This window comes from Pundamilia nyererei, unplaced genomic scaffold (assembly GCF_000239375.1).
Source record: "Pundamilia nyererei isolate P.nyererei 1_Seehausen unplaced genomic scaffold, PunNye1.0 scaffold00109, whole genome shotgun sequence".
Taxonomy (NCBI): Eukaryota; Metazoa; Chordata; class Actinopteri; order Cichliformes; family Cichlidae; genus Pundamilia; species Pundamilia nyererei.
The window spans coordinates 1,623,290-1,633,592 of record NW_005187510.1 but is presented as its reverse complement, the minus strand read 5'-3'; the positions used below and the strand labels follow the sequence as shown (position 1 = coordinate 1,633,592).

The window sequence follows — 10,303 nt, the reverse complement described above, 5'->3', positions numbered from 1 at the left end:
ATAAATCGATTATAAAAACACACCCCTAGTGGATAGTTATAACCATGTTTTTATTGCGGATGGAAGAACTTATTACACTAGTGATTATTATTAGTAAAGATCAGAATATTAAACCTCTTCTTTTTACTTAAGTTTAGATATCATACTTCATAGACATAAAGAACTAAGATTTTAAGACTTCATGTCAGTTGTTCCTTAGGTGTTAGTCATTTCATTATCTACGCCTTGTTCGCAGAGGCTGTGTTTAAGCTGCTTTCTTTCTCAAGCTTGAAGTGGATAACCGATCCTAAAGTGGCTCTCTAGGCAATAGTAATTGAATTTTATCCTAACACATCAAAATGTTTAAGATAAAACTACCTTACAATCATTCTGGACAGTGTACCTTCTGGTGCTGCATTGTTGCCTTCATACTGGGAAGTAGTCTGTGCTCACTGGCACACACAAAAAACTTTTTCATGGCCATTTCACCTACAGTGGGTTACCTAACAGAGATGTATAAACTATTGCATGTGTGGGCTGCTGGATTAGGCAATTTTTTAGGTTTGTGTACCTTTATATAATATTTTGGTTTTTTTGTACACGACATTTATTTTTTCTAATCCATCTCTAATTCACTTTTTCTTCCTGACCTTGTACTCCTGTAACAACTGTATTTTCCCAGCGTGGGATGAGCAAAGTCTCTATCTACAGCTCTACTAAAGTGTCCGTCCCTTATTGTAGTGCCTTTTCTTCACTTGAGGGTATGTGTACCTGGTTTTTGGGTCAGCCTGGAGAACTCCAAAATTCCGGCCCTTTGAGTCCATGGTAATGCTGACAGCTCTGTGGACATAGGGGAGTTTCTCCAGGCGGATTCGTTCATACAGTGTCCCAACATCCGAGTGGCCACACACCTCCACACTGCCCTCTGTAACACAGAAGGAAAACATTTACCACATACTGTAATAATCCATTTCAAGGCACTCCTCTTAACTTTCATTGAAATGTATTTTATAGATAGGCCACAATATAACAAAGTCTAATCCCAGCACGGATAAAAAAGTGTGGAGGAAAAATAAATAAATCAATTGCCAACTTAACACACCTTTCTCCCCCCTAAATTCCTCACCTTTCTTTTCCCCGTACTTCTTATATTCTCCAGCCCACACACCACTGAAGCCCTCTCCATCCTGAGTCACAAACATCATGCTGTTCTTGCTGAGAGCGATGTCCGCCATGAAGACCTGACGCGCGTACGCCCACCGGCACTGTCTCACCGAGCTGCCAGTGGAACGCCAGCAAAACACCTGACAGAGACAAGAGAAAAACTAGTCTTACTCACCATTTTTATCTATAGGCTGTCACACAGGTAAGGCAGATTTTGGATTGTGTAACCGTGTAGCATAGGTTAGATAAGAATAGGAAAAGTAAAGTGATGATAAAAATAACAGGATGTATTTCTTTCCATGTACCAGAATTTAATAAGTGAAGCACAAGTGAACTACAGCTTTACTGTTGTACATCCCTCTTCTGTTGAAGATACAGGAACTAAATGGTGCTTGTCTTGTGGTTTTTAAAGCACCTCTAAAGTAGAACAAAAAGCACAGCGCTGCATAACAGTGCACTTACCCTCCCAGCTGTATCCAACGCCAGAATGACCACCTTTTCCGCTCCTCCCTCGTTCAAGATCTGTGGAGCTACTCGATGGTCCAGACTCCCCCCACTGACCAGGACCTTCCTGATGTTGAGCTGCCTGTAAGAGACCCATCAAAATCAATAATCGGAAAAGAAAGAAGAGCAGGAATGTATTTACAAATACATACATTTGTATGTACGACACTAAACTACAGAACTCACAGAATAGACAACTATTTCCAATCTAGGTGATGATATTTAATACAATAAAATCAAACTTCTAATAAAGCTGTTCTCAAATATTTTTTGTCAGACACAGAGCAGTGCCTGAAATGCAGTTCATTAAGACTACACGTTAAACAAGCAGCAACTTCTGAGCTGCAGTGAAAGAGACTTATATTTATAGATAAAACAATCGCTCGAAAACAAAATAAATGAGAAAATTGCTGTGCTTGTAAAAAAATCTTCACATCTGGCTCTAACATAATGACAGATAAAAGCGCTGCCTTTTTTGCCAGAGTATGAGCAATTATCAGTAGAAAAATATGAGAAGGTTGGAGCAAAGTGAAGACTGTCCATTAGTTATTTGATTCCAGATGGTATTGTTCTATCAAATTAAAAGATGGGCCATTTAACATAGCTTAATCTAAAAGCTATTTATTGATTCGGGTATAGGATTATGGTCTAGTCTAACACAATAATAATATGGCAATGTGAAATCTTTGAGTCTCTCATAGTGATGAACCGACAGAAAATTATCAGCCGATTCTGCAGCTACGCTTGGCTTTGCTACGAAGATCAATTTAACCCTTTAGCCAGCCAATTTTAACCCATTTTTTTTTCAACTTTTGTTTAGCAGTGAGTATAAGCACAGAAACACAGTTAGCAAACCACTGCCAAACTGAGTATATCATCTAGCAATCAGGAGTCAGTGGAAACAACAGCGGCGAACAAAACCAAAGCTAAAGGAGACTGAATACTAGATGCAAGCTTGCCAAATATTCTGAGTCATCTGTCTGGCTAAGTTACTGCTCAATGTGTAAATGATTAATTATTTGATCACAACACCAATCTAAATGGGGATCATGATAATGTTGAGCTCATACTTTGTTTCTGCTGCCCCCACATGGCCCAAATATAGATTTTTGCAGGTTTAAGAGCGCTAAACTTTAAGGTTGGCACGATATCCTACTGATTTATTCACCTTGAAGCCATCTTCTTGCATTGGTAGTCAGCTAAGAGGTACACATCCCCCTTCTCGGTCACAACTACCGTTGCACCATCACTAGCTGCTGCCATAGATATGGCTACATCCTTGTGGTGCAGAGCTGACACCTGCCGGGGGGCTGTTACGCACTTTTCTCCATTTGGATCCAGCAAGTAACCTGGAAAAGAGGACAAAACATACCAGAAAGGAAGTGATTATTAAAGAGTTTTTTCAAAACATGGAATGATTTTATTGTATTTTTTAAATCTCCTTATTATCTTATTAATGGCATTTTACAAAAATAAAACGTCTCTCCTACAATAAGTAAACTGGAAATTGTGCAAAGCTACTTTTGCAATACAATCATTATTCATGAATTTGTGCTAAATATACTGGCTCTGTTCTCTGGCATGGTCACACATGACCCCTTGCTGTGTGTTTCATCTTAAACTGACTGATCTAAACTGTTAAATCATATCATGTATCTGAAAAGTGTTTATTTTTTTTATTTTGTGGTAATATTTTGGCTGACTTTAAGGATGAGGACTTACCCAGTTGGCCTCCATTGAGTCCCATTGTATAGACAGCCTCCCTGGTCCACAGCACTGTGTGGAACCTTCCTGCTGCAACTCCAATCACAGTCCTACCTTTGAGCATCTTGGAGAAAACCTTTATGAAAAGCAAATATTACATCATAAAAAAAACAAAAAACAAAACAGATAACATCAATTCATAAGGTCCTTTTATATACTAATAATGACCAAATTAATTAAAGGTAAGCCAAAGCTTGATTGATTCACTGCAAAACATCAGCAGCTCCCACTGCTACCTCCTACCTGTTTAGGTACAAATGCAGAGGCGGGAGGAGGAACTAGGCCCAGCTGGTGGAATGTGTTGAGACCAAACGTATAAACATAGCCTTCCTCTGTCAGGACCACTGTGTGGTCTTTAGCTGCTGCCACCTGGGAGCAGTGATGGGACATCAGGCCTTCTACCATTCCAGGAACCTGAAAAAAAGCAAAAAGAGGAATGAGACAAAAGAAATATAGCCAAAAATATAAAACAAGATAAAGAGAGAGAAGCAGAGGGTTTAACAACTGTTTCCAAGCCCATCTGAAGTACACGAAAGAAGTGTTAAATTCGTATCAGCAGAAGGCTGATACCACAGCTCTACATTTCATTGGTTAAACCATTAAAAGCTCAGAAAACAAATGAGACTGTGCATTTAGCGTAACAGACTTAAAGACATTTCTGTACCGTATATCTGTGTAGTTGGGATCTTAAGTTACAGATGCGATACAAGCACCTCTCTCACTTACCATCCCCGTCTCCAAGTCCCACAGACAACCATAATCCTCTAGTGAACACAATTATTGTACTTCCTGTGGCTTTATTGAACACACATTTTTTCAGCATGTACTGAAAAGTGTCAACTGAACAAAGTAAGTGAACCTTTGTGCTGACAGCTTTTAAAAATCTCCTTAAAATATGTGTTTTGAGTCAAGGAGATATTGAGCGCCCCTCCAGTTTGGCAACTGACAAAATCTGCTTTTCTACAGAAAAGAAAGGAAAAAAACGTTGGTGGGAATAATCACGTCACTAGAGTGATGTGGACACCCAAGATTGTGAACTCGAGGACGAAGTGGAGTGACAAAAATAACCCATCAGCCTTTTACGGCTGACGAGTAAAAATAGAGGATTTTCAAGACTGTAGATGCTCACAAGATCAAACAACAATGTGATGTATGAAGTTAAGTTTTGTTAAGCTTTGTGCATTAAATCTCATGACTAATATTTAATTCTGCAGGATTAATCTAATTTTATTTTTAAAAATGCTACATTTTACTGACATTTTTGTATTATTTATATATTTTTTAATCACTATTTTATAATCATCATCATCATCATCATCTAAAAACATTTCTGACTGGAGGAGGCACTCATAGGGATCATTTTGTATGGAAAGGGGAAAAAAAAGTCATATGACCCCCTTTTCATGTGAGCACACATGGAGACCAAAGCAGAAAGCTTGGCTTATCAGAGAAAGCTGATAACCACTGTTATGATACCCGTTATCTACAACTGAGGTTTAAGGTTTTCCCAAGCCAGCAAGCACAAAGAAAACCTGGCTGTTTTGAACTTCATTTATAATAGATTAAAATAGATTGTGTTTGTCTAGAATTATGATTTAAATGAATATCAAATCCAGATCAAGTTTCAAAACCACTTTTTTTTTAACCTAAATTTTCTGTAACTGAAGCAATAAAATGCACAAGCACATGATTATGATGATAATGCATTGATATATTTGTTCATTAAAGAGGAAGGAATTCTTCATTTCGTTTTAAATATATTTTGACATGATGCCCAGATCTCACCAGATAAGTCTGTTCATCTCCATGGCCAAGTCTGCCTCCCTGTCCATGCCCGCAGGTGAACACCTGGCCTTTCTGAGACAAGAACACAGAGTGGAACTTGCACAGCACCACCTGCAAAAAGAAGAAACAAACGTAATTGTGGTATCCCCTTGTTGCTTTCAGTTTTAATAGCCTGCATATCCCACTACAGGAAAATTACAAGGTGCTTGGTTGTGCTGATTAATGCTCTTGTCATTATAATTTTGACCTCACGTCCGAGGCTGCAATGCATCTCTTTCCATGTCCCTGGGCCAACCCTTCTTGTAGCGATAGTAAAACACTACGGCAATAAAAGGCCAGGGCACAGGTGGAAAAGCAAACATCATTACTAATACATCGCTCCCCTCAAGCCTTCAATAGAGCACAGGGATGTCTCCTGAAGTATCGCATTGATGTGGACATCCACACACATGCGTACACATGAGTATAGCTCATTTAATTAAAAACATGTCATTGTGGAATTAATATTTAACCTCTGGCACCTGCTGGATTGGACTAGGTAGACAAAGACTACACTGAGTCTCACAGGGTCATGAAATGGTCATGAAATCAGATCCACCTGTCCTCGACTAGCTTTATGAAATGACTCCTGCAGGTTAGAGGGGAAAAAAAAGAAAAAGAACAACCCTCACACTTTCAGCTGTAAACAGCAATTACACAACATTGGGCACAGATAAATTATTAGTCAACAGATAAACAGAAAGTGAAAATATAGCAAACGCAGTCTTATCTTATTCCGACACCCATTGGGTACACAGGCCACTGGGGGTAATTGAACTGGTTCCAGGAGCTATATTAATCACACTAAGAGCCTAGACATGACAAACGCATGAAATTGTAGCCTGGCTTGGCACAGTTTAGCTAGCAGGGGTTAACAATGTACAGACCAGCTCCACTAAGTCACAAATGAAGGTTGTACAAGAGATGGTAGACCGCGCCTGATGATACAGAAACAATGCTGTATTAGACTCAAATAACATTACTGATCCAGCCACCTCCTAGATGAACCGGGAAATGAGGCCATGACTCACTACAATATGCCCAATTATAGTATGTAATATGCTTTAATGTATAACTTAATACATTTATCGCAGGTACAGTTTGAAGCTCTCCAGCATAAGCATTATTTCAGCTGCTGTGGACTAAACGGTACTGGACAGCTGAAAGGGGGAGGAAAAAAAAAAAAAAAAACATTCTGCAAATTTTCATGTGCCTTGAGGAGAAGGTGGTGTAATACAGGGCTCTGGGGATAGGAGTGTTTTACTGGTTTTACCCAAGTGATGTGGCTTATCTGAAACACCCATGTGCACTGGCTTTTTTCTTTTTTTTTTAAATTTAATGTAATATCTTGGTACTCAGTCAAAACACGGAGCTATTACAGCATTCCTGGTGCTACGGGGATACACATGAGTTGGGTTTTGAGGGTGTGAGGTAGAAAAACACTTTCCCACTCCCTTGAGAAATGTTAAGACAGCAATGCATTGTTAGCCTACCTGCTTGATGTAAACTCCAGTCCTGGCAAAGACATCGACAAGCTCAGGGTGCTGTCGGCTCTCCTGATTGCCATGACCGAGGCTGAAATTTGTATTGTTTCCCCACGTGTAAACTTCAGTTGGGTCTAAGGTGAAGAAAGAAACACTATTTCAAAAAAAAAAAAAAGCCAAAACACTGTCTCCACCTAATGTTCGATTTAACTACAGAGGCCTGTAGTGCAAAACTGGATTTGGGGTTCAGTGAGACAGCACATATGCTGCAAACCTAGCCTGCTCTTGACAGACGGCCTAGGTTTGCAGCCTGCCAGTCCAGAGCAGTCCTAGGCTGCTCTGGACTGTTCTGTTCCACAAAGGAGATCAACGCATACCAAACAACCACCTGCTGACCAATCAATTCCCTGGAAAATAACATAACTATTCCTAGAAAAGCCTGGAAACCTACTACATACACAATGAGTTCCACAATACGCAGGTAGGAACTTTTGCAGACTTTTGAAGCCTCAATATAGCAATATGAAACTAAAGTGGAGAATTTTAGCTCTTGACTTGGTGATTTTGAATCAAATCGAGCACACTAAACATGGTTACTGGTTTAAATTCTGTTTTTGTAGTTTGCCATCACCAGTATGTAAATGTGTGTGTGAATGTGTGGATGACTGAATGTGTAAAGCGCTTTGGGGTCCTTAGGGACTAGTAAAGCACTATACAAATACCGCCCATTTACCATTTTTATATTTATTCTTTATTTGTTTTCAGACCTTTTAAACACCGCAGGGGCTTCAGCTGCAAGAATAACACAAACACGTCACACAACACAGACTGTTTAACAGAATACGCAATTGTAATTATATGTCTGAATCGCCCGTGTTCCAGTGATACAGCTATGATAATGATAAGTCTGTTACCTGACACAGTGAGCTTTTCTGGTCTCACTGAGCAAAGCTCAGAGTGCACTTAAACACATTTACACAGAGCTTTTCAACACTGAACTACTCTGCAGCACTTTGCCTATCACACACACTTGCATTTTGCTTATTTGACTGCAGCAGCTGTGTTGCTTTCAGCAGGTGGTTGTATTTTTGTACTATTACAATCTGATCATCATAAAATAGACTGCTCGGTTGCCATCGGACCTGTCCCTATTTGTGGTTAGTCATATGCTGCCAACACAGCCTCTTCAATGTGGGCTACATTTGACTGATCCAGCCGATAACCACTTCCCTATTACCAGTGATATGATAAGGGAAGGCAGAAAAGACAAAGATATCACATATATATTGAATCGTAGTATATGCCCAAGCTTTGTTCTTTTTTGAACAAGCGAAGTGACATATCTCCAAACCAAAGCATTAAAAGCAGCGTCTGAGGGGGTCGGCTTTTCTTACCAGTGTTTCTAAACAAGACATGTGATGGGCGGTCCTTCATGGTCAAGTCCAGGACTGAAAGACCCTCCTTGTCTTGGGTGGAGAGAAGTCCCCCATGCTGCAATTCAAAATTCAAATGTAGGTCAAAGTTTGAGTCTCTTCAGAATAATGTTTGTCATTTTACAGTACTGAAAGCTTTGATTGGACTGTTTCTTCTTGGTAATAATTTGAATTTTGATGGCACTCCATCAACACACACCTTGACCAGTGATATGAGACAGTGGATCTGTCCATAGAAGGCGCTGCGATGCAGAGCGGTCCAGCCGGACTCCTTATCTTTAAGCATCAGGTCAGCACTTTTGATTTCCAGCAGCCACTCCAGCAGGGCCTTCTTACCCAGTGAGGCTGCCAGGTGCAGGGCTGTACGACCGAAGGCATCCCGCAAAGTGGCTGCATTGTGGCAGTGTGAAGTCAGGAAAGCCCGGAGCTGCCCCTCAGAGCCGCTTGTTAGTGCAGCAACCACCTGGTCTGCATGCTGCTGTGAGCGGCATTTGGGGGTGCAGTCCAGCGGTGCCTGACTCATCCTGACCTCTGACAAATCTTCACAGTGAAGCCCTTGTCCTCTTGGCAAAGACCTTCTGCCAGCCCACCACCAATAATGGCAAACACACTCAAAAACAATGTAATGTGTGGCAACAAACAACAGAAACAATCGGGAAAAAAATAGGACAAAAATAAAACAGCCGAGGTAGATTGGAGTGCTAGAATTGTGCTTGTGTTGAGGTTCCACCGCACCCTAGCGACTCCAGAGCTCTGCGTGACTCGTTTCAGTCCACCATTTCGACCAAGGACCGCACACAAGGCTGGGTGCTCGCAGTGTACAATGGCATCAGGACTTTAATAAATACAAAACTTCTTTATGAATTTATACAAAAGAAATTGTACAACATCTGCAAAAATAGTCTTCCCTCTAATTATGTACAAAAGGCAACAACTTCACCAGCCCTCTGACCTTCTCCTCCTGCAGTCCCAACCATCAAACCTGAGGGGAAAGGCCACCTTCCCCCCCAAATTTTGACACCTCTTTTTCACAACTCCATAATTGTAGAGTGTACCTAAAGGAGAAAGTTGAAGCACACATTAGTGACAAAACAGCGTCCTCATTTTGATTACATGTAATCACGTGTGCAATAGTCAAATACAAAAGTGTAAACTTCAGAACAAGTCTGCCCTAAAATCAGTCTGAAGTAGCTCGAGTCAGCTGAGTTTACAAGGTTTAATGTTGACTAATCACCACGATTATGTAACAGGCTAACTTAGCTTAGCTTAATGTTAACTGCTGTTATTGTCCACTCACCATTTGGTCTCGCTAATGGTCAGCTAAAACACCCTTGATGTTAAGGCCTAGTGGCCCCATTTCTTTAATAGAAACAGTCGTATCTCCTTTATTGCTTATCTAACTTGCTGCAGAAGCAGGCTGTGCACAGCAGCTACTTCACCCAGTAATATTAGCTCATCCTGCCTAACAGGGTACTGCAACATAGATAATTTCAAAGCGGGATAAACGCACGGATTTGGACAAGTTTAAAAATCAGCCCAGTATAGTTAATTAAAGACAGTTACCTAATACTACTTTGATAGCTCGCTTAGCTGACACATCATCGCAAGCTAACGTTAGCAAGCTAACGTCGGGGTATTGCTTACCTTCCGCTAGTGAAAGAAAAAAGAGGACATGGAGAAAGTAGCATCAACGACGTAAATCCACTTTGTCATTACTACAAATGGAAAACGCAATGTATTTTTTCGCCGGTACGAATTTTGGACAGGTATGAGCCCCTGCAGGTTAGGTAAGAGAGCTTGCATCAATGTCAAGACTTCTGATTGGCCACGGCTCCTGCATCCTGATGTCCTATTGGCGGATTTTTGGGGCGGTCAGTCGCTCTGTGGGTGATGTCATAGGATGCGATTTTGACATTTAGTTTCCTATACCAAGATTATTCTGGTTAACTAACACAAAATGAAAAACTAAAACTGCATAAAAAATTTTTTTTAGGTAGCTACAATAAAAATAAAATATTCTGGGGGAAAAATAAAGCTAACTGAAACGATTTTGTGACCTCAAAATTAACTAAAATATAATAAAAAAATGTATAGAGGAAAACCTTAGTTTTAGTATTTCTTAGTTTGATGAAAATAAAATAAATAATAATA

At 40.2% G+C, this 10,303-nt stretch overlaps 1 protein-coding gene across 2 annotated transcripts in view; it reads right to left on the bottom strand.

The window, feature by feature from the left end:
* Window positions 1–9,978, bottom strand: part of ibtk (inhibitor of Bruton agammaglobulinemia tyrosine kinase) — a 23,674-nt gene extending 13,696 nt beyond the window's left edge. The window contains exons 1-11 of one of the 2 annotated variants that reach the window (XM_005741310.1): window positions 9,797–9,978; window positions 8,352–9,207; window positions 8,114–8,210; window positions 6,729–6,853; window positions 5,197–5,307; window positions 3,655–3,825; window positions 3,370–3,487; window positions 2,816–2,996; window positions 1,606–1,729; window positions 1,106–1,283; window positions 751–904 (exon numbers count right to left, since the gene is read on the bottom strand). In XM_005741310.1, the coding sequence (XP_005741367.1) occupies window positions 751–904; window positions 1,106–1,283; window positions 1,606–1,729; window positions 2,816–2,996; window positions 3,370–3,487; window positions 3,655–3,825; window positions 5,197–5,307; window positions 6,729–6,853; window positions 8,114–8,210; window positions 8,352–8,675 (1,583 nt within the window). In that variant the 5' untranslated portion in view covers window positions 8,676–9,207; window positions 9,797–9,978. Of the gene's footprint in view, window positions 1–750; window positions 905–1,105; window positions 1,284–1,605; window positions 1,730–2,815; window positions 2,997–3,369; window positions 3,488–3,654; window positions 3,826–5,196; window positions 5,308–6,728; window positions 6,854–8,113; window positions 8,211–8,351; window positions 9,208–9,449; window positions 9,490–9,796 lie in introns of those variants that run through there. The other variant, XM_013912947.1, reaches the window with a different exon arrangement.
* Between the last annotated feature and the right edge of the window lie 325 nt (window positions 9,979–10,303).